The 24,871-nt window shown below is 39.6% G+C and overlaps 2 protein-coding genes and 1 long non-coding RNA gene across 7 annotated transcripts; 2 read left to right on the top strand and 1 right to left on the bottom strand.

Annotated features, from left to right (window-relative positions):
• The first annotated feature begins 553 nt into the window (after nucleotides 1–553).
• On the top strand, nucleotides 554–9,509 carry LOC112556195 (disintegrin and metalloproteinase domain-containing protein 29-like). Its single transcript, XM_025224976.1, has 18 exons — nucleotides 554–633; nucleotides 873–939; nucleotides 1,337–1,595; nucleotides 2,000–2,198; nucleotides 2,519–2,661; nucleotides 3,003–3,089; nucleotides 3,341–3,444; nucleotides 4,025–4,150; nucleotides 4,634–4,753; nucleotides 4,923–5,002; nucleotides 5,480–5,561; nucleotides 5,881–5,979; nucleotides 6,387–6,553; nucleotides 6,786–6,850; nucleotides 7,208–7,343; nucleotides 8,511–8,668; nucleotides 9,041–9,182; nucleotides 9,441–9,509. The coding sequence occupies exons 3-12, from the start codon at nucleotides 1,431–1,433 to the stop codon at nucleotides 5,900–5,902; spliced, it is 1,128 nt and encodes a 375-aa protein (XP_025080761.1). The 5' UTR covers nucleotides 554–633; nucleotides 873–939; nucleotides 1,337–1,430; the 3' UTR covers nucleotides 5,903–5,979; nucleotides 6,387–6,553; nucleotides 6,786–6,850; nucleotides 7,208–7,343; nucleotides 8,511–8,668; nucleotides 9,041–9,182; nucleotides 9,441–9,509.
• A 282-nt stretch (nucleotides 9,510–9,791) lies between these two features.
• LOC112556197 lies at nucleotides 9,792–16,992 on the bottom strand. 3 transcript variants are annotated; one of them, XR_003097638.1, is made up of 6 exons: nucleotides 14,346–16,992; nucleotides 13,171–13,269; nucleotides 12,384–12,474; nucleotides 11,570–11,674; nucleotides 11,262–11,443; nucleotides 9,792–11,049 (listed from the first exon to the last, which is right to left on the bottom strand). It is a non-coding gene; the product is annotated as an uncharacterized LOC112556197 (long non-coding RNA). The 3 variants fall into 3 exon arrangements; XR_003097637.1 differs by having other exon boundaries at nucleotides 11,262–11,674; XR_003097639.1 differs by lacking the exon at nucleotides 11,262–11,443.
• LOC112556194 lies at nucleotides 12,470–23,262 on the top strand. Of its 3 annotated transcripts, none has more exons than XM_025224973.1 (4): nucleotides 12,470–12,607; nucleotides 17,029–17,138; nucleotides 17,448–18,426; nucleotides 18,777–23,262. In XM_025224973.1, the coding sequence occupies exons 3-4, from the start codon at nucleotides 17,451–17,453 to the stop codon at nucleotides 18,887–18,889; spliced, it is 1,089 nt and encodes a 362-aa protein (XP_025080758.1). In that variant the 5' UTR covers nucleotides 12,470–12,607; nucleotides 17,029–17,138; nucleotides 17,448–17,450; the 3' UTR covers nucleotides 18,890–23,262. The 3 variants fall into 3 exon arrangements, with proteins under 3 accessions (XP_025080758.1, XP_025080759.1, XP_025080757.1); XM_025224974.1 differs by lacking the exon at nucleotides 12,470–12,607 and adding an exon at nucleotides 12,758–13,343; XM_025224972.1 differs by lacking the exon at nucleotides 12,470–12,607 and having other exon boundaries at nucleotides 17,027–17,127.
• Nucleotides 23,263–24,871: the final 1,609 nt, after the last annotated feature.

Here is a 24,871-nt window from a genome sequence, read left to right as displayed (position 1 = left end):
ACAAGTATATTTTAATAGAAGTGGGCTGGCAACAGAGAGAAAATGATGGTTGTCAGTACACGTGTTCAGCGACAGCACTAAACAGTTCGTAAGTCGTGAAAAAAAAAATCACACGTAGTGGAAGTGATGAGCATCAGCAGCAGAAGACATGTTGATGAAAAAAGAAACTAATTGATGATGAACACGACAACGACAGTCACAATGATGAGAATGGTGATGTTAAAACAGTTTTTTTCTGTTCAGATTACTACATTTCTGCATCAAAGAATGGACTTGACAAGCTCCTGCCTCCTGTTGCTGTGGATAACCACACAGTTCCATCTGTCATCGTCACAACAACTTGTCGTTAGTATAATCTGCTTATCATCATAATATACGATAACATACTACTAACGCCACAATGTAAGAACATTGCTCAAATATAGAATTCTTCAGTAACCTGTCTCACCTTACCAACCCAGTCTGTCTCTCCCCCTTTCTCTTCGGTCTGTGCCTACACTTGAAGCTTCAAACCCGGCGTCTGTTCAAAATTTTCGGTTCAGTGGAAATGAAATGATTGTTTCTGCTCGCAGTTCGAAGACGTCCTCGTGGATGAACACGTGCATGACCGCGTGAGGAGATCAGCTCCATCCGGTGAGTGGCGCCATCACTAGACTCGACGATCATTGGGAGGGGTAGATAAGTCATTCTTGTCTGACGACATGTTCATCTCTCTCTCTTTCATGTGTGTGTGTGGTCACTCGAATGCTTCCAGATTATCGTTATCTATCCATGCTCGAGGTCGCTAATGAGCATCAGGAGGTCCCTCCCCATAGTCACTCTCAGAGAGAGAGATGGTCTAGCAACATCCTTTACACTTTTTTTCCTCTCAGGTGGAGCTGACGGAGACGACATTGCTTTCTTCCACGGACCGTCGTTGACATCCGGAGAACACAAACGGTTGGTCAGCATTTTTTCCCAAAACCAACACTGCAAATATCAGAACAGCTCTAGTAAAGCAGGCTCCATGCTGTGATGCTGTTAATTAGTTTTTTAATCAGTTTATTGTTTATTCACGTTTCTCGTACTTCTTCCTAGTACAACAATAATCGAGAAATAGCTGCAGAGATTCTTTTTTCAAAGAATACATACCTATAGAGATGAAAGCAGGTAATACACAGTCTCAAGTTAGTTTTGTTTTGATGAAAACATTTAGAAATGCATAGAAAACAATGATGAAATCACCCAAACATGTCAGTGAAACAGATCGAGGATGTTTTTAAGGAGTAAGGTAGACACATGAAAAAATGGCGTCGTGCATGATGCCAGACAAACATCTTCTTGGTTCACTGTTCAGTCTCACCAAGCGGGATGTGGAGGACCACGCCGCTCATCCGTCGACAGAGTCCAGAAACTTCGAGTTGCGTCTGACTTCCGGTGAGCGACTGCGCATGTCTGTACAGAAACGTTCCGCCATGAGTCCCGACGTGACGGTGGTAGAACGTGTCTCTGGCAGGGAGGAGCTGCGCCGTCCACAAGTCCGAGATTGTTTCTTCAGCGGCGGCCTGGAGGGTGAAGAGGGGCACGCCTCGCTGTCACTGTGTGATGGACAGGTGGTAAGTGGGGATATACAGACAGGTGGTAAGTGGCAGATATACAGACAGGTGGTAAGTGGAGATATACAGACAGGTGGTAAGTGGAGGATATACAGACAGGTGGTAAGTGGGGGATATCTCCACACAGGTCACAAACAGCTCCAAACAGTTCATACACAGCTCCACTCAGTTTATATACAGCTCCCCACAGTCCACGTACAGGTCTTGGAAACACTGAAGGCATTGAGCAGTAGTAAAGTAAACCAGGGAGTTAAATGTACCTTTGGTTTAAACCAAAAGGAGTAGATCTCAGGTAGAGGATAGATAGAAGGACGGACGAAAGAGATTTTAATTTTTTTAATTGCTTAAATTAAAAAAAAAGCCAATTAAAATATCCACAATTGTAATCAATTCTGACTTGACAGACTGGCGGTATTCACACCAAGAACAGAGACATCCAGCTGCAAGCCCTTCCGGAGCTGCACGCCACCAGGCGGCGCCGAGAAGCTGAACATGTGCGCGTGCTGGTCACGTCCTCTCCAGGGACCTCGTACCAAACGCTCGCGGACGATGTCCTGAAGCGGATGACCCTTGACAAGAGTGGCTTGAAATACAACCCTGAAGGTCAGACGACAAACATTTTATTTTCGCAAGGGGTCTTGTGTGGCTGGGGGTTGTGTGAACAGAACAAGACTGAAAAAACACTTGACGACCTGCAGAGACGCTTTTGATGGCACACAACTTCGTCAGCATGCATCCACACATTCGAAATCCCTCGTCTTTGATTTTAAAACGAGGCAGAGAAAGCTTAGAGACCATGTGGACTTGTGGATTTAGGGAAGAAGGGAACGACAAGGGAACGATCTAGTTTAGCTCCGCTCAGTTCCATGTCCTGGGAGGCCACTTTGCGTTGATGACCCAGAGAATGACCTTTGACCGTGCAGGGTTAAATGCTGGAGAGTTCGAAAACTTGACGGTCGAGGTGGGAGTCTACCTGGACCGAGCTTTCATCAGGAGGGTAGAAGAGAAGCTGGGGCTGAACACAACACAGCAGCTGACGGATCTCGTCGCTCTCAAATGGAGTGGAGTGAGTAGTACTCACCTCTACCTGAGACCTGGGGACTGCTTGTCCATCTGTCTACCTCCGCTTGCCTGTCTGTCGGATCTTTCTTGCTCGTCTTCTTTTTCTCTTTCGTCCTGTTGTTGTTGTTCTTCTTAACAACTTAAGTTTCGGCCAGTTGGACAACTTCAACAAAAGTTCAAACTTGATACACAGCATGGAGAGATTGCAGACAGCAGTACTGATGCTCTGAGGTTATGCCACCACGTGATCTCACACTGGCTTCTTGCGAAGTGAGTGGAGCTTTTCAAGTGTCAGAAAAGTTCAGTTAGTAGTCTGGTATACTTTGCTATTCTTCACTTCCTCAGATCTCGGCTCTGATGTCAAACCCTTGGCTGGTTGGCTGGAACATGGCCTTCAAAGTCGTGCACCTGGAAATTTGGCGAGAGATACCGGTGAGTAGAGTCTTCTCACCACAGCGCCATCTACTACAACACTCTCACCCGCATACTCACCAGCTGCTCTCGGACAAAGATGAATAAAAGCTCGGGAAGTGTTTTCTGTTGTAGACATGCACACTAACACCAACTCAGCTTCTACGTGTTGACGGAATGTCAGATATAAAAATGAATCCTGAGTGTTGTGACAATACAAGTCAATATACCTGAAGTCTACACAGACTTACACAACTTGTTCCTCCTGACAGACCTGGTACAACGACTCAGCCGATACTGGCATGGGGTCACGCATGGACACAATTTGTAGGAACACCGTGGACATGCCCTTCGACTACATCCTCCTGGAAACCTCGTACGTGCGTCTGTCTGTCTGTCTGTCTGCTGGCTGGCCGGCTGGTATTCTATCCTCCCTCGCCTCTTTATCTCTCTTTACTATATATATAATTTTCCCGTGGGGAGGGGATACTGGTTAATAACAGCCCCATTATTCAAATCCTATGGTACTTGGCAAATACTTTACCCAGTTTGCCGCGGGGTGTCACCTGGAGGTGAGTCACCTTTGTTACCTGACTCATTACAGACTGGGGAATGAAAGGCACAAAGGGAAGATGTAGACCGCTCTTATAAACTGTGGTGGTGTTTGGGAGATGGGGTGGCTATCACCTTATTTCCTGACGACCGTAAGGTTATGAGGCTAAATTTTTTTTTGAAACCCCTCTGCCTCTGTTTCTCTCGATCTCTGAGTTTGATAGTCACTTAGTTTGAGAATAACTATTTAAGCTTTGTGCTTCCTTATGTGGCCTCATAACATAATGTCTCGGCACAATGAAAAACCAGCCTAACAAACAAAAGGAAAATTAACAAAAGTTTAAAAAAACAAGAGAAACATCAACAAAAACTAACCCCTCTCATTGTATAACTGTGGATGACAGGGGCACCGCGAGCAGAAGGATGGGCTTGTCCTGGGTGAACACCATGTGCAATCCACGCTGGCGCTGCTCCGTGGCCAAAGGATCGAACTTAAACCACTGGATAGAGGCTCACGAAATGGGCCACAGGTAGGAGTCAGATGACTGGGCAAGTCTTTGTGAGAGGCTTTCAGCCACAGACTCACTGAGCGTCTTCGTGCAAATACCATAATTGTAGTCGCTGTCGCTGGAGGCCGACGTGGCAACAGTAGATGGAAGTGAAATAACAGAAAATGTTTCAATAAGCGTTTGATACGATGTAAAATATACTTTCTGGAGCTAGCATAGTCTTTCGTGTAATATTGCGTGGCATAGACCACAATGACAATGACAATGACAAAGTTGATCAAAAAAGTTGATCATTGTCATTGTCATTGTGAAATCAAACTTAATTCAGTCCGACTTAGGAGACACCCGATAGTCCATAATCTTTTTTTTTATATACGAAATGTGTGTTGAAAATGTGCGCCCTGTCTCTTCCACTAAATGTGTATTACAGTTCTGAAGTTATGCCAAGAAAATAAATGACATTCACTGATGATTTTCATTTTTCCTTTCAACCGTGACACACAGTATGGGGCTTCCCCATGAACACTCCATACCTGGGTGTGCGAAAGGTGTCCATGGGTTCATGACAACCAGAGAAGCTGTCTTCAGAGAGTGTTACACTCAAGTCCTCAACCGTACTTTAAGGTACAGCGTGCGTTTGTGTGTGTTTGTCCTATTCTCTGTCTGTCACTCTTTGACTGGTTCTTTGTCACGAAAGCAGAAAAACAACACACACATTATGCATGCATATACACACGTGGACATACAAGTATACACCCAGTATCAAATAATTTTTACTGTTTCCTTCCACCAGAGAGAAGAGATGCTTGTTTGAGCAAAACGTGGACATCTCCAACTACAGTCATCTGGACCAGATTGAACCTTTGCACAGAGGTCAGAAAGTTTTGGAAACAAAATTCAGAAAACACACACACACACACACACCTATCAATTTGCCATAAAATAAATCATTGAAATCCTTTCTAAATCTGTAAAAAGTTTTATTGTTATTACGCCATCATATATCGTCTAGCTATTATTAATAATAAGACAGATGTGAATTGTTATGGAAGTGGTACTTTGAATGACCGCTAGGGAGACAGATGTTGTCATCAAAGATTGGAGCGATCTTCATTTCTTCTGTCTGTCTCTCTCTCGTCATATCGCGGTATTACCTTCCATTCCTCTTTTCTTGTCTGTCGGCTTTGTGTTTGTCTGTCTGTCTCTCCTCATCCCAAAAAACCAGTAGACAAGTGTTGGTAGGTACGTACCTGAGGCGTGAGACAGATAAGTTGCACCCTTCTGCTCCTGTCAATCGTCGTCGTCGTCGTCGTCGTCGACGATGATGATGATGATGATGATTATTATTAGGTCAGCTTTTGGGGTTCGACGGCCAATGCAGACTAGTAAAAGGAGAAGGATTCGAGTATCTTCACATATTCCGAGTACAGAGGTAAGATAATATTTGTGTATAATATTTTATATCGAAAGCAGTGACTGGACTGAGTTACATGTTTGTCGTGTAATGTTAGTAGTGTTGGTGTGGGTCAAGTGAGATGCTCACCACATAGTGCAGCCCTATGTTGGTGTGTGGTCAGTATTTAGCCCATACCTTAGACGTATATGTAATGAAAATGTACAAAGCTTACAGAAATTCTTTAGATTAACAACCAGTCAGACGATTATTTCATCACTGATCTTTAAATTTAGTCTTTCATTTTGAACGTAAGAATCCTGAAGCATTTACGACTTCGTTATTATTCTTAATTTAGGAACAGATTTGCAAAAGTCTGACCTGCATCAGACGATCACCTGTACCAGAACTTGCTACCATGAGCGCAGTTTTAGGAACTCCTTGTGCCAAAGAAAAGGTGAGTTGACTTCATCGTCAAATGCTCATTTACTGACAGATACTAATTCATTGCCGGCCACTAATTACCAAAGCCTGAGGGCGAATAACTTGCTTGCGTTGGCGCCATGCAACTGTTTAAACATCGCCGTTCTCACGTCAGTTGGGAATGACAAGACCTCACTTCCGGTGGCATCACAGAATAGTCGGGTTGACTAGGTAACGTCTCATTAGTATGTTTTGGAATATTTCAGATAGGCTGAGACATCCAGTGACGTCAGTAAATAAAAATAATCTACGTGTCTTTTTTTGACAAAAATAGTTTAGTAACCGTGAACGTAATTTCATGTTTGACATCTTCATCGCGCGCCCTTATACTCGGGTGTAAGAATCTATTTATAGTATTTATTGTATATCATTCGTGTACAGATGTGCTATGAAAATGGTTGCGTGCCCTGGGTGAACAGTCTGAACCCGAAATACCTGCGTTCTCTGGAGAAGGACAATCAGTGGGGGCCATGGAGTGAGTTCTCTCCCTGTGAAGGCAGGTGTGGTGTGGCTGTCAGTGTCTCAACACGCAGGTGTAACACTCCGGAGTAAGTTTGTCTCTAACGGACCTTAGTTACTTCTTCTTTCTGTCTGTCTTTGCGCACATGCGTGCAATAATTGTAGATGATGATGATGATGAGGAGGAAGAGGAGTAGGCACAGATTTTTAAAAATGTTGACACTTGAGATAGAAGGAGATCTGTGTATACCAATACATTTCTTAGTGGAATCACGCACGCTCACTGTGTAGAGAAGTGACAAAGTATGTTCACATCTACAGACCATACCTGGCGCCATTCTGTCACGGAGACAGCATCAAAGCCAAAGTGTGTCCGTTCACTGCCGGTAAGTTTTACAAGAATGATTTTATTTTATTTTTTGATGGAAAACATGTCAATGACACGTGCAATGTTCTCCAAATAATATCTTCTCTTATAAATTGTGATTACTTCTGTAGGTTAGTCAGCTTACAAAATGCACAGCGCACAACAGTTTTGGTCAAAAAAGTAAACAAAATAAAACATGCAGGGCAGTGCTTCTTATTCCTCGTGTTCGATCGTAGTCACTCTTCAGTTTCTAAAGATCTCTGTACTGGATGTCTGGCACCTCCCTGTCTGTGGAAGCCTGTTAACTTCAGGTCATAACTCATGTTGTCACACAAAGGTTCTGTTTGTACCTCATGTCTGTACCAATCTCTTCAAGGCTTGCTCAAACAAAAGCAGCGAGGAGTCGGAGCTTGTGAGACAACAGGCCAACACCATCTGTAGCAAGATGAAGGCTACAAGCTCTTTTGCGTACAATCTGACTGGAGAGGGCCTCGTGAGGAGCACAACCGGTGGTGAGTGCTTGATCTGAACCGGAAGTTGTGATTAATAAAGGCAACGTGGGGGAAGGGGTAGTTGGGGATTAGGCTGCACGTTACAACTTACAAATCTTTTCTTTAAATTTCTAGTGAAAGCAAATCCACATTAAACATTAATGTACATTAGAAACTGATTTAAAACTAAATATTAATTTATAGAAGGAATTGATTTATAGAAGAAACGGTATTCAATTCGAGAAATTTTGTCTTGGAATCAATATTTGGAACTCGAACATCCGTCCGAGATGAGCGAGTTGAGCCGAATGGCGTTCATTCTGCCCAGCGCGCCTGAGAGAGTCATGAAATGTGTGCAAAATGGGCAGAATCGCAATTTTGTTGAACTCACCCTGATGGTAAAATAGAGCATAATGATAATGTTATGTCCACTTTTCGCAAAATTTTGCAAAGGAGAAAAAACAGCAAACAATTGACAGTAAAAAATCAGGCAAGCATGCTGATTCTCCTCAGCAAAAAGATACAGAGAAGTTACCCTCTGTCTCCCCTTCAAAACAATAACCATCATTCATTCCCTCCTGCCATAAAGTTTGGTACAGGTACTCTAAGTACATAGAGTTTTTTTCTAAATATGGCCAGTAAATACAAACAATTAATCCAGTTGGGTTCATTGCTTCGGTTCTCGAACAATTGGTCTCGACCGTCTTCCCGGAAGAATTATGAGAATATCACTGTATTAGTCGATTGCTTATTGTGCAACACACCAGAAAAGGAAGTGACTATGGCTTCTTGTCCATTGTTGGATTTCTCTAAATAGCAACTTGTCTAATCGTCCCTAAAGAAATTGCATCGTAGTTGCCTAATTAAAGAAATGGCAATTTTTTCTAATGAATTGATAAAGCACACAGCGCAAGATGCTTTTTCCCCAAATACACCCAGTCTGTTCTGGAGATACACGCCTACAAAAATCCCCATCCATAGAAAAGTCCAATTTGTAACATCCCATTTGCACAGAACCTCGCCTAATTCCAGCTTTCTCATTGGCTGTGGACTTGACAGTGTACACGTATCCATATACAATCCTGACGTTTGCACTGTCGACCTTGACCTGTGTATGATTTATGTTTGCTTAAGTGTGAAGTCTTTGTTGTATACCGAATATCCACTCCTCGTCTCTCGACTTTGCAGAGGTCGACAAGTGCACGGTGACCTGCGTTAGTCTCAGTAAGCAGTTGCCAAATAGTTTTCTTCTACCAGACGGGACCCCATGCACTGGCACTGACACCGACAAGAGCCTCAACTCTTTGAGAGACATTTCGTGGCGGTGTGTACATGGCCGCTGTCTGGTAAGACCACCTTTTGTCAACGTCATCGTGGATGTCAGCGGCTTCTTCTCCGTTTCTGTATTTATAGTATTATTAGGAGGCTTTTAATGCAATAGACACAAATCAAACGGCCGATTTCGTAACTGCGTGAATTGCAGCCGTTGTCTGTGTACTCTGATCTTCGTTTCTGATCCAGGTGGTTTAAACTGGAGCCAGTAAACCTATTGAATATCCCTTTCTATTCTTGTATTTCTGAACCTGTCCTTTTTGTTGTGAGCCTGATAGCTATGGTATCCATATAAAGCTATAGGAAGTGTATTTATTTCTTGATCACGTGGCACATTAGTATCTATATTTCTAAGCAAGTGATCATATCTCTTATTCATTCTGCAGGCCTTCGGGTGTAACGGCAAAAGCCTGGGTGATGGAGGCGGTGTGGAGAAAGACGAGTGTGGAGTGTGTGGCGGGGACGGTTCATCTTGCGAGAAGACTAATCGTTTGACTAATTCCCCCGATGTCGAGCCCTAGTCAGGAGGTCAGTAGAGAAGTCTCGCGAGATCTCAGCGCTAATTTGTCGCGAAAGCTATTTCGTAAATACGATTAGTATACTTTTCCTTCCTTCTGTTAGTGTGAAAGGGAGAATAAAATGTTAAGAATTTAAAAAGTAAGAAGAGTCAACAAGATATGACGATGCAATATCAGAAATAGAATATAAACGAATAAATACAAAGGTAATATTAATTATTATTAATTCTTAAACCAAAATTAGTTACAAATTTCTCTTTCTTTACAGATTACTTTTTGGAAGGCGATGACCAGTCCAACGAGACAAAAATAAGCAGAATAAAGAAAAAAAAATGAATGTTGTTGTTTCAAAGTTACTAACATTAAATGTGTCAGGCAATATTATAAGACTGCTGCTGTAAGAGTTTGTTACGCTAATATCAATTGCTCTATCCATTGCACATTGGAATAATCTGCTTCTATACCATCATATCCCAAGCAACACAATCACTGCGCGTCCTCATCCCGCTGAGGACCAAGTCACCCTGCATCTCACTGTGCTCATAGCCCAGGGATGCTGCACTGCTGTAACCAGTGTAGTATCTTAGTCTGTAACCCTGTTAAATCACACAGTTTAATCTCTTATTATCATTTTTTTTTAATCTATCTCTTATAGTTATTTTTTATGAATTTTTGAAAATGGTGGATTTACATGTGCTTCAAGGTAATATGACCTAGTTGAAGCCTTGCGCAGTGATTCACGACGAATAGGTCAAATTTGTCCGAACCCGCGCACAGGTGCCTGGCCCGAGTCAGATTTGTCCCAACAGAAATATCAGAACACATCTCTCTGTGCGTAAATGAATGAATATCTAAGGGAGGCAAGTACTGGAACCTTTAGGAGTTGTTCCATGATAGATTACTTCCCTTTAAAGGCTGAAAAACCTTCAACTAATCAGGTATTTCGTTATTCAAAATGGTTTTGTACTCAAACAAAATAAAATAAGAAGAAAACAGTCAGTAATATTTAAATACTAATGTATATTCTAATAAAATGTGTGTGTTTAGTACTTTATGTTTGTTTAAATCATGTAAATAATTTTTTTGTTAATTCTATAGGTTAACCTCCTTTTCGATTAGTTCTCTGTTACAGTTACAATTACAATCTTACAATTACAATGTTACAGTTACAATTACAATCTTTCATTTGATTTTACTACTAGTAAACAAAAACTATATTTCTTAAAATTTACACCACGTAAATGTTTTTAAAATGCTCTTTAAAATGGAGTATCATCGATAATGTCATTGTTGTATGTTAATAGATATAATTTTTTTAAAATACCGGTCGAAATTTTACTTTTGATTCGCCAGTTGGTAGCAACGCGAACATTCTCCCTACGTAACACAAGAGTTTGTAAACAAGGCTGAAAATGCTTCTTTCCACACCTTTTTTCTAGACATAAAGCAGATCACGTATAGGTACTAATTATTTGTGCTGCTTATAAGTAATTTTCGGAATACCTTTTTGAAACAACAATAATAAGTTTATAAATCGTAGGCAGGGAAGCAATGCAAATCCACTGATATTTTTGCTTTTGGGTCGATCTTCTTATGTATATCGCTTTGGTCTGGTGCTTTAGAAGGATGGATGAAGACACACAAAAAGAGATTCCACTAAACAAATTAATGTTGAGTTGGCCATTCATGTAGGGGACATAAGTTCGCCAACCTCAAAACCACAGAGAACGTTGTTGCTTCCCTTTAACTATAGAGTCTCGTTAGATGATAGTCGCAAGAACACATACGATAGCACGTGAAAACTCCTGTTGCGGAACTGAGACTTTCTGTGGCCAATTTAGGTGTCTATTTTTTCTCTCCTCTCGTCTCTGCTCTGTCTGTAAGAGAGATACCAATAGCTATTTGTACACTCATTTCTTTTTATAGCTATATATGCGTCGTATATTCCTTGAAGGTTTAACAGTTCTTTTATTTGATGAATGTTCCTCAGTAAATAGCCTGCATAGTAATAATAGTAGCAAAATCAACAATAATTTATAGCAAGACCCTATAGGTTCGACAGCATAGTGAACTCGTTGGCTATACCTACAGCACAGTTTCCTTATTGGTGTCGGCTGTAGTACTGCCTCGATTTCGCAAGGACTCAGCAAGGAAGTCACGGAAAACGGAGATGCCTCCAAGTATGAAAGTGGCGATGAGTCATTGTTTCGCTGAACATGCTTTGGCCTTCCACTGACACTTTCAAGGCTAAGCCGGCCCGCCTGTGAGAGACTAATAGATATTATTGCCCTCAGCATGCTGTTGTCTATATATATATATGGTTTAGAGCGCATGCGAACTAGGTCAATGTGACGCGAAGTCAAAACTTTTATCTACTCGACACATGTCAACACTGACCTTATCACAAAGATTAAGTTGGAAAGCTCTTTAATGTAGTGTTGTCTGACTCCTGATTATACGGCACGCCCGAGACCACGCTTGCACACATACAGAGACACGCTCCTGTAATAAAGAAGATTACAATCAGTCATGCGAACCGAATATGAATCACGAGTTATATATATATAGCTGGTACTTTTTTTTTTCTTTCTCTATGTACTGTGAAGCTGATCAACTACTTGTAAGACATATCAAAATACACCGAACGTGTTTTCGAGTCGATCTCATTTTACACCCCGCGGTTTGCCTTTTATTATGCTTCAATGTCACCATGCCTCATCATATACACGTCCTTATAAACAATCAACCAAAATTACTTAATCCTTTTACTGTCTTTGACTATAAATGCATTTCTATTTATTCTTCTTTGGATACTTTTTAGCTTTCATCCATGTGTTTTTGCTACATATAATTGACTAGGAGTTTCAGCGGATATATACTCTGTCAGATGTAGAGTTAAGATTGCATATCTTTCGAGAAACAATATTAGAATGGCTAATTGAAATTTGTTGATTTCTGATCACTATCCTTAAATCCCATCCCCACTCCAAAAAAAAAAACAACAAAAAACCCACACACACAAGTATGACGTCGTGAATGCACTTTTCCACTAGCACCTGAAGGGTTAACTCAGGCACAGCTCATGTAAACAACACATAGCAGACGACACATGATCGAGTTCAGGACATCGGGTTTTCCTCTCTCGAGGCAGTCCTAGGGAGCTCACCATACATCTTCGCCCACTCAAACGTATCTCATCAGTGATTTTTACCTGCAAACTCTTCATAAAACACCTCAACGCCCCATCCTCTCCACAGCCTCGCGCGCCGCTGATGTCTGCCAGCTGGCGCCATGACGTCACCCTGACGTAGAGCATACAATTAACATGGCGTCATGAATGGGGCACCGAAGGAAATGCCAGAACCCAAGTTAGAGTAGATTCGGGAAAGAATGCTGTTTGTCAGGTCTGTTCTTGTGGACATTATAACAAAGAAGGTAAGATCACACTATAGGAGTGTCAACCTTTTGAGTCTGTTTTGTTGTTTTGTCGTTGTTTTCGTTTTGTTGTCCGTACTACGGTACAAACTCTTGCGAAGAGCCTCATGGTCATTCATTCAGGCAGCACTCGGAGTCTGGGAACAAGATTTAAAACGAGGCCGCTACTGTAACTTGTTGAGTTTGCATCGAAGTTGCCCAGCCCAAGCCAAGCATTTTAACTAAGACAGGAATGCAAGTCCATTCTCGAAAGATGGAGTTTGCTTTGTTGAATTAAGCTGACCAGGATGAATCTAGAAGTCGATACGAACGGGGATTCTTATTCGGTTTTATGGCGAATGCGGTTAGGTTTATCGGGTGGTCTGGTCAGAGGTGGAGCAAAGCCTAACGAAGAAAACACTAAAAATCTTCCATGATTTATAGTTCGTGCATCTTGCTTTCTAAATTAAGGCGTTTTATTTCAGAATACATCGTTCTGGTAATTGAAACTGAGATATTTAGAAAATCGTCCTTAAAGATGAGGATGTTACTTAAATGTTGTTCAAGCTTGGTGCATGACTCACCTACAGAGCGCGGAAGAGAGCCACATAACACATTCATCTTTCTTGAACCCCTTGGCTTTGCGTTTTCCCACATGCTGCTGACACGCTGAGACTGCAACGCTGTATACACATGCACACAGAAAAAAATTAGCGGTTAGGACTGATGCGTAAAGACTCCATGGTGCTTCTTCACAGTAAGTTTAAGCAACTTTTTTAAAACCTTGTACACTTTGTGAGAAAAGTAAGTTGTATAAAAAACAATAATGACATTTTTATTTTGTTACTATTTGCTTTCAAATATCTCAAAAGTGTTGAAGGATCATGTTGTCTTTGAGTGTAGAAGTACAGATCCTGTAAATCATGGTAACTGCTGAACTCAGATTTTTTTTTTAAGCTGCCAATTGTTATAGTATGCTTGGAATCATACTCCTCTACTGGCAAATGAACTGTGTTGTTTGGGCTCAGAATCACTTTTATTAGCTATGGCATGGCCTACTTTTGAGAACTATACAATATGTGATATGCGAATCTTTTAATAATATAGTGAATTTATATAGTGCCATATCCCAGTCCTATGGACTGACTCATGATGATTTAAAAAAAAGTACAGACATAAAATGAAACATGTGTTGTCCAGGGAATATCAGATTTGAGATGATATGAATGATATCTAGGCTAAGTATGACTAAAGCTTATGCTCAGATGGGTTGAGGCATAAAATTACATTTTACAAATTATAATACATTGTTTTTGACTGTTTCTGTGCAACAGAGATAAAAAAATTCTCTTTGTTGGAAGCTCATAAACTAAGCAATAAACTAAACAACATGCAGTTACATCCTGCACACCCATACAATTACTACACTCTTAACCCCTCTTCACCCTCATGGCAATAATTGCCAGAGGCACACAAAAACACACACATACACTAGATACATTACTTTTCATTAATCGCATTTGAATTATTATCAATATGATCATTATAGTGTGCAAAAGCAATAGTACAAAAAGGCTAGGGATATTAATGATAAAGAGTTAACACAATTTATATCACCAGTAATATTACTAATTGTTTATCTACTTTAATGTAAAATGCTGTTGTGTGAAGAAAAACCAGTTTTAAGTTCAGTCTTAAACTGTTTGAATGAGTTGGAAACTTATCCATTCATGGAAAATATTGTGGTGTAGAAACTCACAGTCTTCCACATGTTGATAAACCAGTGAGGAATACCTATGATTAACCGCTAATGTTCAGTTCAAAAGGAAAACCATTTCTGGTGGTTCCGCTTGTGAGTCACCAAATGACATGAAGGAAGACAAGTGGAAATTTCCTGCATGCTTTGTTCACTGTGGCAGAGGAAGTTCCTTGTGCAGGAACCTGGATAAATACACTGAAACTGCAAGAATAGTGTTAACTGCAGTGTTAAAAAAAAAAATGGAGGATTTTGTTGCATGAATAAGCCTATCGTGTCTGTGAGCAGGCTTGTGTTTTGACAGACATTTGAGAAAGTAGCACTCCACACATAGCTTGCAAGTGACACTATAACCTAAACTCCACGTTTTGTGTTTGGGGGTTTTGAGAAAATTAGAATTTCTATTTCCCTTTCTATGCCTTATTAAATCAAAATTTTAAAATGGGCCATGCCCATTGTTGAGTTGTTAAGTAGTACCTATAGATCATATTAAAAGCTTAAAAATCAAAAGCAATTTATTGGCAGATTCCTAAAGTTACATTAGTTGTCATTATTTTACAGTATTACTATCAGCATTTGAAATGCAGATTTGACTGAAAAACACTAGTCCTATTGTTATTGTCATGTTTAATGAGATTAAATACAGTAATTATTGTAGTTTTAAACTTAGTTGTTGATTGTTTTTAGTATGATGTGCTGCATGTACACATTCACTCACTAGTGAAACGTTCTTGAGTTCTTGTTTTGGTTTGGGATTATTAAGGAAAAATAGCGTATCAAAGATCTCATCATATGGTGACTCTCTCTTGAACACTTAGACACTAATGTACCAGGTATTTAGGCAGCATCTGTTAAGAGTGAATTTGATGGGCTTAGCCAGGAGCTTCCATATATAATCAGCATATGATGCTTATACTATAGTGCTAAGAGGGGCTGTATGTGGAAGTGAGTAAGAAATGCCCTTCTTGTGAGTCATCCTGCATGTGTGATGTGCACACATGCACACACTTTGGTCTAATCTTCCTTGCTTTAGAGAGGAGAAAGGAGAGTGAAGAAGCGGCTGGTGGGACAGATGCAAATGCTGCTATCTTGCACTCGCTGCCTGCTGTAAATATCACTCAGCCTCGGCCTTGGCAGAAGGCCTCTTTGGGCAGCTTTCTTTCCAGTCCTGGAATCTGAGTCTAGTTCTATGTTTTCTTGCTGTTACTCTCTGTAGTTGCAGCTTTTAACTGTTTTGTAAAACTGACTTGCTAATATTTGTTTAGTTTTTTGTGTCTTTTTTTTCATTTCTATTCTTTCTGTTCAAAAGACTCCATCCTGAATGATGCAGAAAATATGTAAACTGCAGCCATAGTATGTCAGATAACTCTTTCCAAACTGTGAGGCGTGGTCTCTTAATAGCTGTTCTTTTCTATGTTTAGCTAACCTCTGATGTTAGTTTGTAATGAACACATGTTCACAGAAGAAGTAGAATAAAATGTTTCTGGTTTAAAGAACAGCGATTATAGTTCTTTAATTACAGATTTTATTCATGAGGGTTATCAGCATCTGAACTGACGCATTCCATGACTAATGTTGTTAAAGACAACACACACACTCAGACAATTTCAGAGAGGAGGAATCTTTTCCCTTCCCTTTTCTCAAACGTTTTTTTAGCAGGCTGCTTTTTCATTTTGCTGGCAATAGCGATTCATACAAAAGAATGACAGAAAAAAAAGTTTTTTTACAGCAGTTTGAGAACTTGTGCTAAATAGCATGGAAAGGTCACATCTATTGACATAACTTGGAAATATCTAGCAAAATTAACTCCAGTCAGTGCTGGATTCTCATACATGATAAATAGAGGAACCACAGTTAGCAAGTACCATAGGTTCTGTCATTAAATCCTTAAACATCAATAGCATTGACAATGTTAATTGTGTCCCATGGTGGTGCATACCAGTAAAGCAGTTAATGGTGCATCATGATTAGTCTTGTAGGACACACTTGGCATTGAACTCCAATAAACAAAACAAGTCATGCAATAGGCCAGCACAGAAAAAATATGCACGTACTTGCTCAAGCTTTTGAAGAAATAAACAGTTGTACTGTAATGATTGACAAAAACATTTCACTGAATATTATAGTAGGTACAACAAAATTTCTTTTGAGTGCACTGGATTAGATGAAGGAGGGATTAAGTGGTCACAGAAAATTCCAAAAGGTTGAGCCATTGAAGGAGTGTTTCATGGGAGTGCTAGAGAGAAAGGAAGCCTGAAGAGATCAGTCTAGGTCACAAATGGGATGAGCTACCAGACCGAGAAGTAGACAAGTGCCAAATCAGAAGTTAGTGATTCTGTGCAGGATGCTGCCTCTGACAAATAGGGTGATCTCAAAGGTCCAAGTTGTTGTGGTCATGTGTGTGACTTTAACTCTGAAGCTAGTCCAGATGGGTGACAATAGTTGGAAACACACATGAGACTAATGCTTGTGAGTTTGAAGAATTAATTTAAAATACCTTTCCATTGCGCCATCAGAAAACTGCTAAGTATTGAAATGGAAGACAAAAAAATAAAACAACAGCATAGGACTGAGTAGATTGTGTATGAGGAAACTAAGCCTGGGGATGGACACAGCTGTATGTTTGCAAAAGATGTATATTTACAAAGGCTTTTTCTGTAGTTTTAACAGATTGTCTTTTGCACAGGTGCTGACAACTCTACCATGGTAAACAATGCTAACCTGACAAGATGATTAGATGGTGATAAGTACTGCAGACAAGGGCTGGATTCTGAAACGCAGGCGACAGATTTGCAAGTAAGTCGAGATAATTATGATTGATTTAGGAGTATGAGAGAGAAATGAAAGTAAGAGGAGCAGTGGTGGTGATAGTGACACAGTAGCTGAGTAGATTAAAAACAAGACAGCACATCATTTAAAAATGGGAGGTCTTAAAAAAAATTTATTTGGATTTAGATGGGACAGTTTTTTTTTTCAATTTTTTTTGAAGAAGAAAGAAGGTGTGTGAGAGAGAGTAGGAAGCCAGTGTATAAGAGAATATGTCTGACATCTCCATTCTCATTTCTTTGTAGAAATGCATTGTTGCTCCTTCTGTTTATTGCTCAGATAATGGGAAGTGTAAACAGTCGGCGTTGCAAACGGGACAAAAAGGGAAACAAAGTCACAAGCCAGCAGCATTCAAAAGCCCATAACTCCTTACTGGCACCAGACTCAACAACTCATAACCTTGACCTTCATCAGTACCCACAGCTGCTTCGGGCAATGTCCAGCTCTCATATTCACAGGCTGGCAATGCAAAAGGAGAGGGGTGAGTCAACTGATGACTTGGGTGTAACTTTGCCAGATCATATGCTGGCAGGGCTTGACCCTAAGTACAGCACCATGTCCCTCAACCGAACTTTCTATGGCCACATCACAACGCTGAGAGGGGCACCACCTTCTTTGTCAGAGTCGTTTCTTCACCACAGCCAGGAGAGGGAGTTGTCTGGTGTCACCAGAGATAGTGTCAGCACCAGCAGTTTTATTAAGAGCACTGCTGCAGGCAGCATGAGGCAGCCCCATCTAAATCTAGACAATCACCCAGCAGTCACTCGGCTTCAGAATGAGCAAAACACTCGCTTGGAAGACATGGAGCAACGTATGAAGAAAATTCGCCAGAGTGCTTTGCAAGAAGCTGAAAGACGAAAGTTTGCACACTTGTTCAAAGCGAAAACAGAAGAGCCCTCACATACAGAGAAATTGTTGAGAGAAGCTAGTGAAGCCCTACAGATGTTTAAAAACAAAAAACAGTTACAAAAGTTGAAAGGGAAAAAGTGTGTGTCAGAATCAGTTGATGACAGTTCGAGCCAAAGTCATGACTGTTCGCAGTTTTCTGATGAGGGTGACACACTGTTTTCTAGTGGCTTTAAGCGTGGAGACAGTTTTGAAGACTGGGAAGAAAGTGACAAAGGAGATATAATTCCTGTATGCATTGTGCCCAGCCGGTCAGAAGGATGTCAAGAGAAAGTTCATAGAAAGAAAGTGAAAACAGAAGAGGAAGAGGCACCTTCGTGGCTTCTTCAACCATTAGAAGCATTTAATCTGAGTAAGTTTTTAATGTTTTAATATGGCTCCTTTGGTATGCTTCTGTGGGGAGCTTGGTTATCTATCAGTATATTTTGGATGCTGAGACATGTCTGCAAAATAACTCTCATAAATTATGCTTCAAGATTTTCAAAGAAAGTTTGCTTTTAAGAAAAGAAGTCTGTCAGAAGCAGATCCATGGTGTGATATGTGAAGAGTGAGCAAGAACTTGGATTTATAAAATGAACCCAAAGCAAAAAGAAATGCCATCTAATCATTAGATGTTTTTTTAACCAGTACTGCTGAACATGTGTTTAGTGCAGGTGCTCCTATAAATCAAAATAGTTCTCAGTTTTGTCCTTTGTCCATCAGGTGGTCCTGTGACATGGTTACTGCTACCCTTCCTTCTGCCAGTTCTTCTCCTACTGTATCTTATTCGCCATTTCAGCCGACAAGGAGAACAGCACTTCCGTAAGAAGAACTAGATGTATCCACATTGCCATGATACACCGTGGAAATAATATATGTTTTTGTGTGCATGGTGCATATGTGATCACATGTAGGCATATGTGCAGAAATATACAATTGCATATATGCATATGTGCATAGAAACACCTTTCTCACGCCTATACTTGAGTACTAGTACTAGAATGTATACCACTTTGTGCACTAAAGGAGAGGAATGACGCATTGTTTACAAGATTTTTGCAGTAGTAGTTGAGTGTGGTTCAGGTCTCAAACTGAGAAAAGTACGAAGTAAATCTAGTATTATTTTGCTACCATTTCTCTGTGATGAACGTAATCCATTTCTGCTCATTTTTCTCAGTAAGAACATGACCAGGAGACAGGTGTTTATTCAAAAACACTACCATAAGAAGCTCATTCTAAATTTTTTTTTAAAATCCATGTATCTGATATGTAGCTGATGTTTTGGCAGTATTAAATTTAAAGTGTGCAAATTGTGCAAATCTGTTGAGACGTAACATTGTATGATATTCATTTTTTTTCCCTAAACTTCTGTGTAATGTTCAGTAGCTTGCATGCTTACAATTCTTGTACAAAAACATTCACGGTCCGTAATTTTCCCATGTGTTCTGACTGACACACCGCTTGAACTTACAGATCACCAGGCCACAAGCAGTCGCAAAAGTGGCCATTTAATGAACACCTACCCATCTGTGTTAGTGTGGAATGACTTGTTGAAGGATATTGTGTGCTTTCAAGCTCTGAGGCTGTGAAATTGAGAGGGATCTGCCAGAGCAGATCAGTCAATCAGCTGTGATTAACCACATTAGATTGAGGTTGTTTTTTTGGTTTTTTTTTTTGGTGTGGAGTGTAATTAAACTCAGTTCATAGATATGAACGCTTTTGGGTGCAGGGATAGTATACTTGAATGAAAGAATGTTTTAATGCGTACTGGCTCATCCTTGTTCCCTCAGTTTTATTGTGTCTTGTTAATCATTGGCTTACCTACCTGGAAGACAAAGCTTAAACAGAATATGAACCAAAGCCAAGACAGCATCTAGAGTAAGTTCTTGAAATATAGGTTTAACCTTTAGGTGCTCTCCTTTACCTGGGGAAAAGTGTGATCTGGAAGTTTATTTAAACATATATCTAGGGATAATGGAGCTAGCAACCATCTGCCTGAAATGAGTAAAGGTCTGACTATATGTTCATAGTAGTCATGTAGTTACTTGGCTTAAAATAGCATAAGGTTTCATGTGTAGTCGCTGTCTTAACTAATAATTATCACACAGACAGAAACTCAAATGTGAAAGTGTAGCCGTTGTTTTAATTAAATTACTGTTGATTTTATAAATACTGTAGTAAGCTGGGTGAAGGTTGCTAACCATATGGCATTTTCCCAGTTTGCTCTCTTCCTTGTGAGAAGTGCCTAGATATTGAAGATCTGTTGATGGTAGATTTGCTTTTTTGCTGGAAGGGTTAATAATTAACAGCTGAAACATTTAGAAAATTACTTCATGATTTTGTAGTGCCTCTTATGCCAAGGTCAGACACATAATTAGTATGGTGGTAATTCATAAATTTCATGTAATGTAAATAATGCAGTAAATTCCCCAGAGTTTGTTCTGAGCTTCTTCACCCAGGTTTTACTACTAGTGTGAGGCACAAATTGTCAGGGAAGTAAGCTTGGTAACTAAAGGTTAGAGCCATTCCTCAGCTGAGCAGAGGGATAGAAAATGTCAGTGGTTTCTGATACTGCAGTCCTCCTCCTCTCTTCTCACCCCTTTGAATTAAAGTTAAAAAGATTTGCTCATTTTCAGCTTGCAGCTGTTTGGTTGTGTTATGTGCCTCCTTTTTTCTAGCCTGTAATTTTTTAAAAATCTGTTGCAATATATTATGACCTGTGTGTGTGTGTTTATAAGAGAGAGAGCAAAGAGTTAAGCTGTGTTGAAGTCAATTCTCTTTTTAACTAGGGCTCAACCCAGTATGCATGTAGCTAGTAGCTTAGGAAGCTGTCCACAGAGAGAAAAGGGAGAGTATCCAGTTTCTTCATTCTCTCTAAACACTGTGATCAGACAAATTACAGCAGATGATTCAAGAGATATCAGAACGTTTATTTGACCCCTGGAGAGTAAAATTTAATTCAGTGCAATTCACATTATTTTGCCAATCATGAACATCACCATATGAATGAATATTACATCATGTCATCAAGATGCATAATGAATGCAGTGAGGGATATTTTTATTAACTTTGCTGTTCCAAGTAAAATTGTTTTAAAAATGCTTATACATCGAATCATCTGGTCATATGAAAACACCATTGTCCCTTTTTTGTGGGTCAAAGAGCTAAATAACATTGTATTGATACTCTAATAGAAAATGCTTCATTTAAAAATATGCATGAAGTTAGTGAAAGGAAACAAGTAATGTCCAGTTCTGACCTATAGAAATTATACCATTACTACCAGTCAGAGGATCAAATTGCCTTCATAAATTCTGTACACATTTGGAAACTAATATGTGGAGTAATTTTCAATAGCTCTTTCTCATCTAAAGACTCTCTGGATCTGTTTCTTGAATGTCAGGCCAGACATGATAGTTGTGTCCATTGAAAAGAGTAAATAGACTTTGAAGGTGTTAGTAAATGTGTGATTGATTTTCTTTCATTTTTGGAGGACTATTTTATTGAGAAATGTAGAAGATTATGCTGTATCTATTGGTTCATGGATGATTGAAATGCTTGTGGACTGATCTAAGAAATTCTTGTATTGCTGTGCAATAGAATCTACAATTATTGAATCAGTATTCATGGTATGGCACCTGATTTCTTTCTTAATTCGTTGGTGCTTGAATATTTTCCAAGTTATAAACATTGTTTATTTCTAATGGTGGGTATGGTGCTTGGGTGACTGTATTGAATATCTTTAAGCTGAACATCATTAGTTTATGTATGACAGTGTGGGCAGGACTTATTTTTATGAATATATGCTACACAAACTTTGAAATATATAGATCTTTTATATCTGAAGACTTTTGGGGAGTAGGGGCGAAAAACCTTGAAAAGACCCTGCTTTATATTATAAAACTACAGAGAATTTCACATTGTGATACTGTGCAAATATACTTGGAGCTTTAGCTGTCAGCCTGGATTTCTGTGGCATTTGTAATGTGCCGGTGTACCTAGTTTTGAGCTGCACAGTCATTCTTTTAATCATTGTTTTTGTATAGGTGGTATCAGCAAAGTCTTCGCTGCATTTATTCTTGTGACTGCTTCCTTTTTCTCTGCACAGCAGATGGCAAGGGAGGGGTTGCTTGAGGGTTTGTTTCCCCTTTTCCATACACAAAGGCATGGAACCTGTTTAACCTGTTAAAAATATGTGGCCTTTTCTGTATGAAGAGGAGATACAAAGCTGATGCCCATTTGTTTAAAATTTGGATTTCTTCTTTGCCCATATATTATATACAAGAGCATATTATCATGTATATCTATACCTGTACATGCACCCACGTATGCTATCACTCATCCTTTCATCCTCAGTAGTCCTTTTCTGTTGTTTCTCTTATGCTTTCTAACTTTGATGTTCTCTGGTTTGCTATATGTTCTGGTATGTGCAATAGTAAATGGGAAAGCTAGTAAAGTGCACCTTGTACGATAATTTTCACTTTCTCCTAAATCAGCTTTTCTTACAGCATGACCAATTGCTGGCAGCAACAGTCAGCCAGCTAGTCGGGGCATCTCATCCAAAATTTACACATGAAAAAGACTAAAAGAAAATCGCTTATCTGCCCACAGTGTTTATGCTGCCCTTCAGCAGGTAGAAATCAAGCAAAAACTGTTAACAAAGGATAATAAAGTGGTGCAACAATTAAAGCTTGTCAAGATAGCAAGTTGTAGGTTTTATTCAAGCCTTCAACGAAATCTGGATCTGGCATTGATGGACATACCTTGCTGTGATATAGTTCTGGTTACCTAATTATAAAGACCTAGGAACCAAGTCATTTTACGTCATCAGGTAAATGCTTTAATATTTGGAGTCTTATTTTCAGTGCTGGTTGTGTGATTTCATGATTGAATAAGTTCTGCCTCATTTCCTTCTGGTTCTAATCTTTCCTAACAAATTTTTTTTTAAATAGTGGTGTATGCTTACACTACCCATGTCTTCTTAACCACTAGCTCACTGGCTTGGTGTAGACAGTCCTGTGGATATTATAGGCTCAACATCTTTACAATTTATTACAGTAAGGTAATTGGCTTGTATCCTGGTTACTCAGATGATTACTTCTTGTTCCTATTTGATGAACCACGTGATGGGTATGATTATTTACATGTTTTTAAAGATTTTAAAAAAGCAAAACTTAATCAGTTTTCTCCAAAGCAAAAAAAAAAAAAACCTTTTATAATGAGAAGTTGAAGTCCGTTATCATACGGAATGTAGTGGACTGGTTTGCAAGAAGATAATCAGACAAAACACCTGTGCACTTGCCTGAGTTGGCAATTTTGAAAAAATCCTGTAATTTCCAGTCACTGCCATCGACATTTTTCACAGAAGTGAGGCAGTTCGAGACTAAGTTCCAACTGGCAGTGGACGCAGTCTGAGGTGAAAATTAATGTAGATATAGTTAATGTTTTAAAAAAATCAGGATTCCTATCTTTTCCCCTGTCTCCGTATTATATACTATTTATAGTCTTCATTAATGACATGGGGTACTTCACCCTCTCTCACACACATACACTACTGCGCCCTCCAGTCAGCCGTCAAAATCTTTCTTTTCAAGCTTTTTGTCTAGTTAGTACAATTGTACCCTGTCCTCAGGATGGCTTTGTGATCAAAACATACTTTGCATCTAGTCACATTTAGATGGCAGTGAATTTTGATGTCCTGTGTGCCATTTATTTTGAACTATGCACAAGGAAGAGGTAAATCTCTCGGTGTATGTGTGCTGGGGTAGATGAGACATGCAGGCTAGTAAAAAGATTGGGAAGTAGTGCAGAGAGATAATAGTATAAATATGACCTCTCACTTTGTTTTACCTACATTTAGGTAGGCATTTCATTGACACTTTAATAAAGACTGTAAGCTGAAAACTGTGGCATGTAGGTGTGATCTGATGGAACATTTACTGTTTTGAAAGTAGAAGAATTTGCCATGCCTCAACTGTTCGTTTTGTTAAAAAGTCATTTGATGTGAAACATTTATACATCTGTTGCTACAACCTGTGCCCATTGCTAAAATTTTTTGTGTGTGTGTCACACAATTTCAGTTTTATTAAGTAGACTCCTGAAAGTCGAAGTCAGCATTAACACTTGTTACCACACCACAAACTTCTTCTAAAGGTTGTCATTCACAAGTTATTTTGAGAGCGAAGGTCACAAAGAGGGTTTCAGCCTAGTGGGTGTTACCAGGATTGTGGCTTATCAATGTTTTAGGCAGCATTTTCCTAGGACCCCAATCCCAAATGACCACCATTTATCACATTTTGAGCCTGCAGGTTACCTGCTTTATAGCTTTTGCTGCAAAATCAAGTGATTTTGAACCCGTTTATTTCCATGACAGTTCTTATTAAGTTGGCTAGCTTTTTCATTGGTACAAATTTACCAGAATTGCAGATAAAAGTACTAGTTGTCAAAATATTTAGTGTCTAGCCTTTTTATCAGGTGTAGCAATTCAAGGGATCACTTTTATTATTTTTATTTGCAAAATCATTTCCCTGTCCAGTGCAAGTACTTTGTTTAAGTCTTCCTGTTTTGGTGGAGATCTATGCATGCTGGTGTTGTTCACTCCCTTTCCCTAGAAACATTCTTTTTGCAGGTGGGAATAGCCATTGTGGGACTGATTTTCATGTTTTGTTCTTGGATGCATCCAAGAATGTGCATGCAGAATACAGAAGAAAATGGATTTTCTGAGGGTGCTTAGTGTACTGATTGGAATAATACCATTTGCATTGCAATAAAACATAGGCAAGGGTTCCAAGGAAAAAGCCTTTCAAAGAAAAGGTACG

This window comes from Pomacea canaliculata, linkage group LG2 (genome assembly GCF_003073045.1).
Source record: "Pomacea canaliculata isolate SZHN2017 linkage group LG2, ASM307304v1, whole genome shotgun sequence".
Taxonomy (NCBI): Eukaryota; Metazoa; Mollusca; class Gastropoda; order Architaenioglossa; family Ampullariidae; genus Pomacea; species Pomacea canaliculata.
This window is presented reverse-complemented; position numbering and strand designations above follow the sequence as displayed.

Coding starts and splice junctions, on each gene's coding strand:
- LOC112556195 (XM_025224976.1), top strand. CDS start 1,431: ATGTCTGTACAGAAACGTTCCGCCATGAGTCCCGACGTGACGGTGGTA. Junction 1,596..1,999: donor CACTGTGTGATGGACAGGTG/GTAAGTGGGGAT, acceptor CTGACTTGACAG/ACTGGCGGTATTCACACCAA. Junction 2,199..2,518: donor CTTGAAATACAACCCTGAAG/GTCAGACGACAA, acceptor TTGACCGTGCAG/GGTTAAATGCTGGAGAGTTC.
- LOC112556194 (XM_025224972.1), top strand. CDS start 17,080: ATGGTGATAAGTACTGCAGACAAGGGCTGGATTCTGAAACGCAGGCGA. Junction 17,128..17,447: donor GGATTCTGAAACGCAGGCGA/CAGATTTGCAAG, acceptor TTTATTGCTCAG/ATAATGGGAAGTGTAAACAG. Junction 18,427..18,776: donor ATTAGAAGCATTTAATCTGA/GTAAGTTTTTAA, acceptor TTTGTCCATCAG/GTGGTCCTGTGACATGGTTA.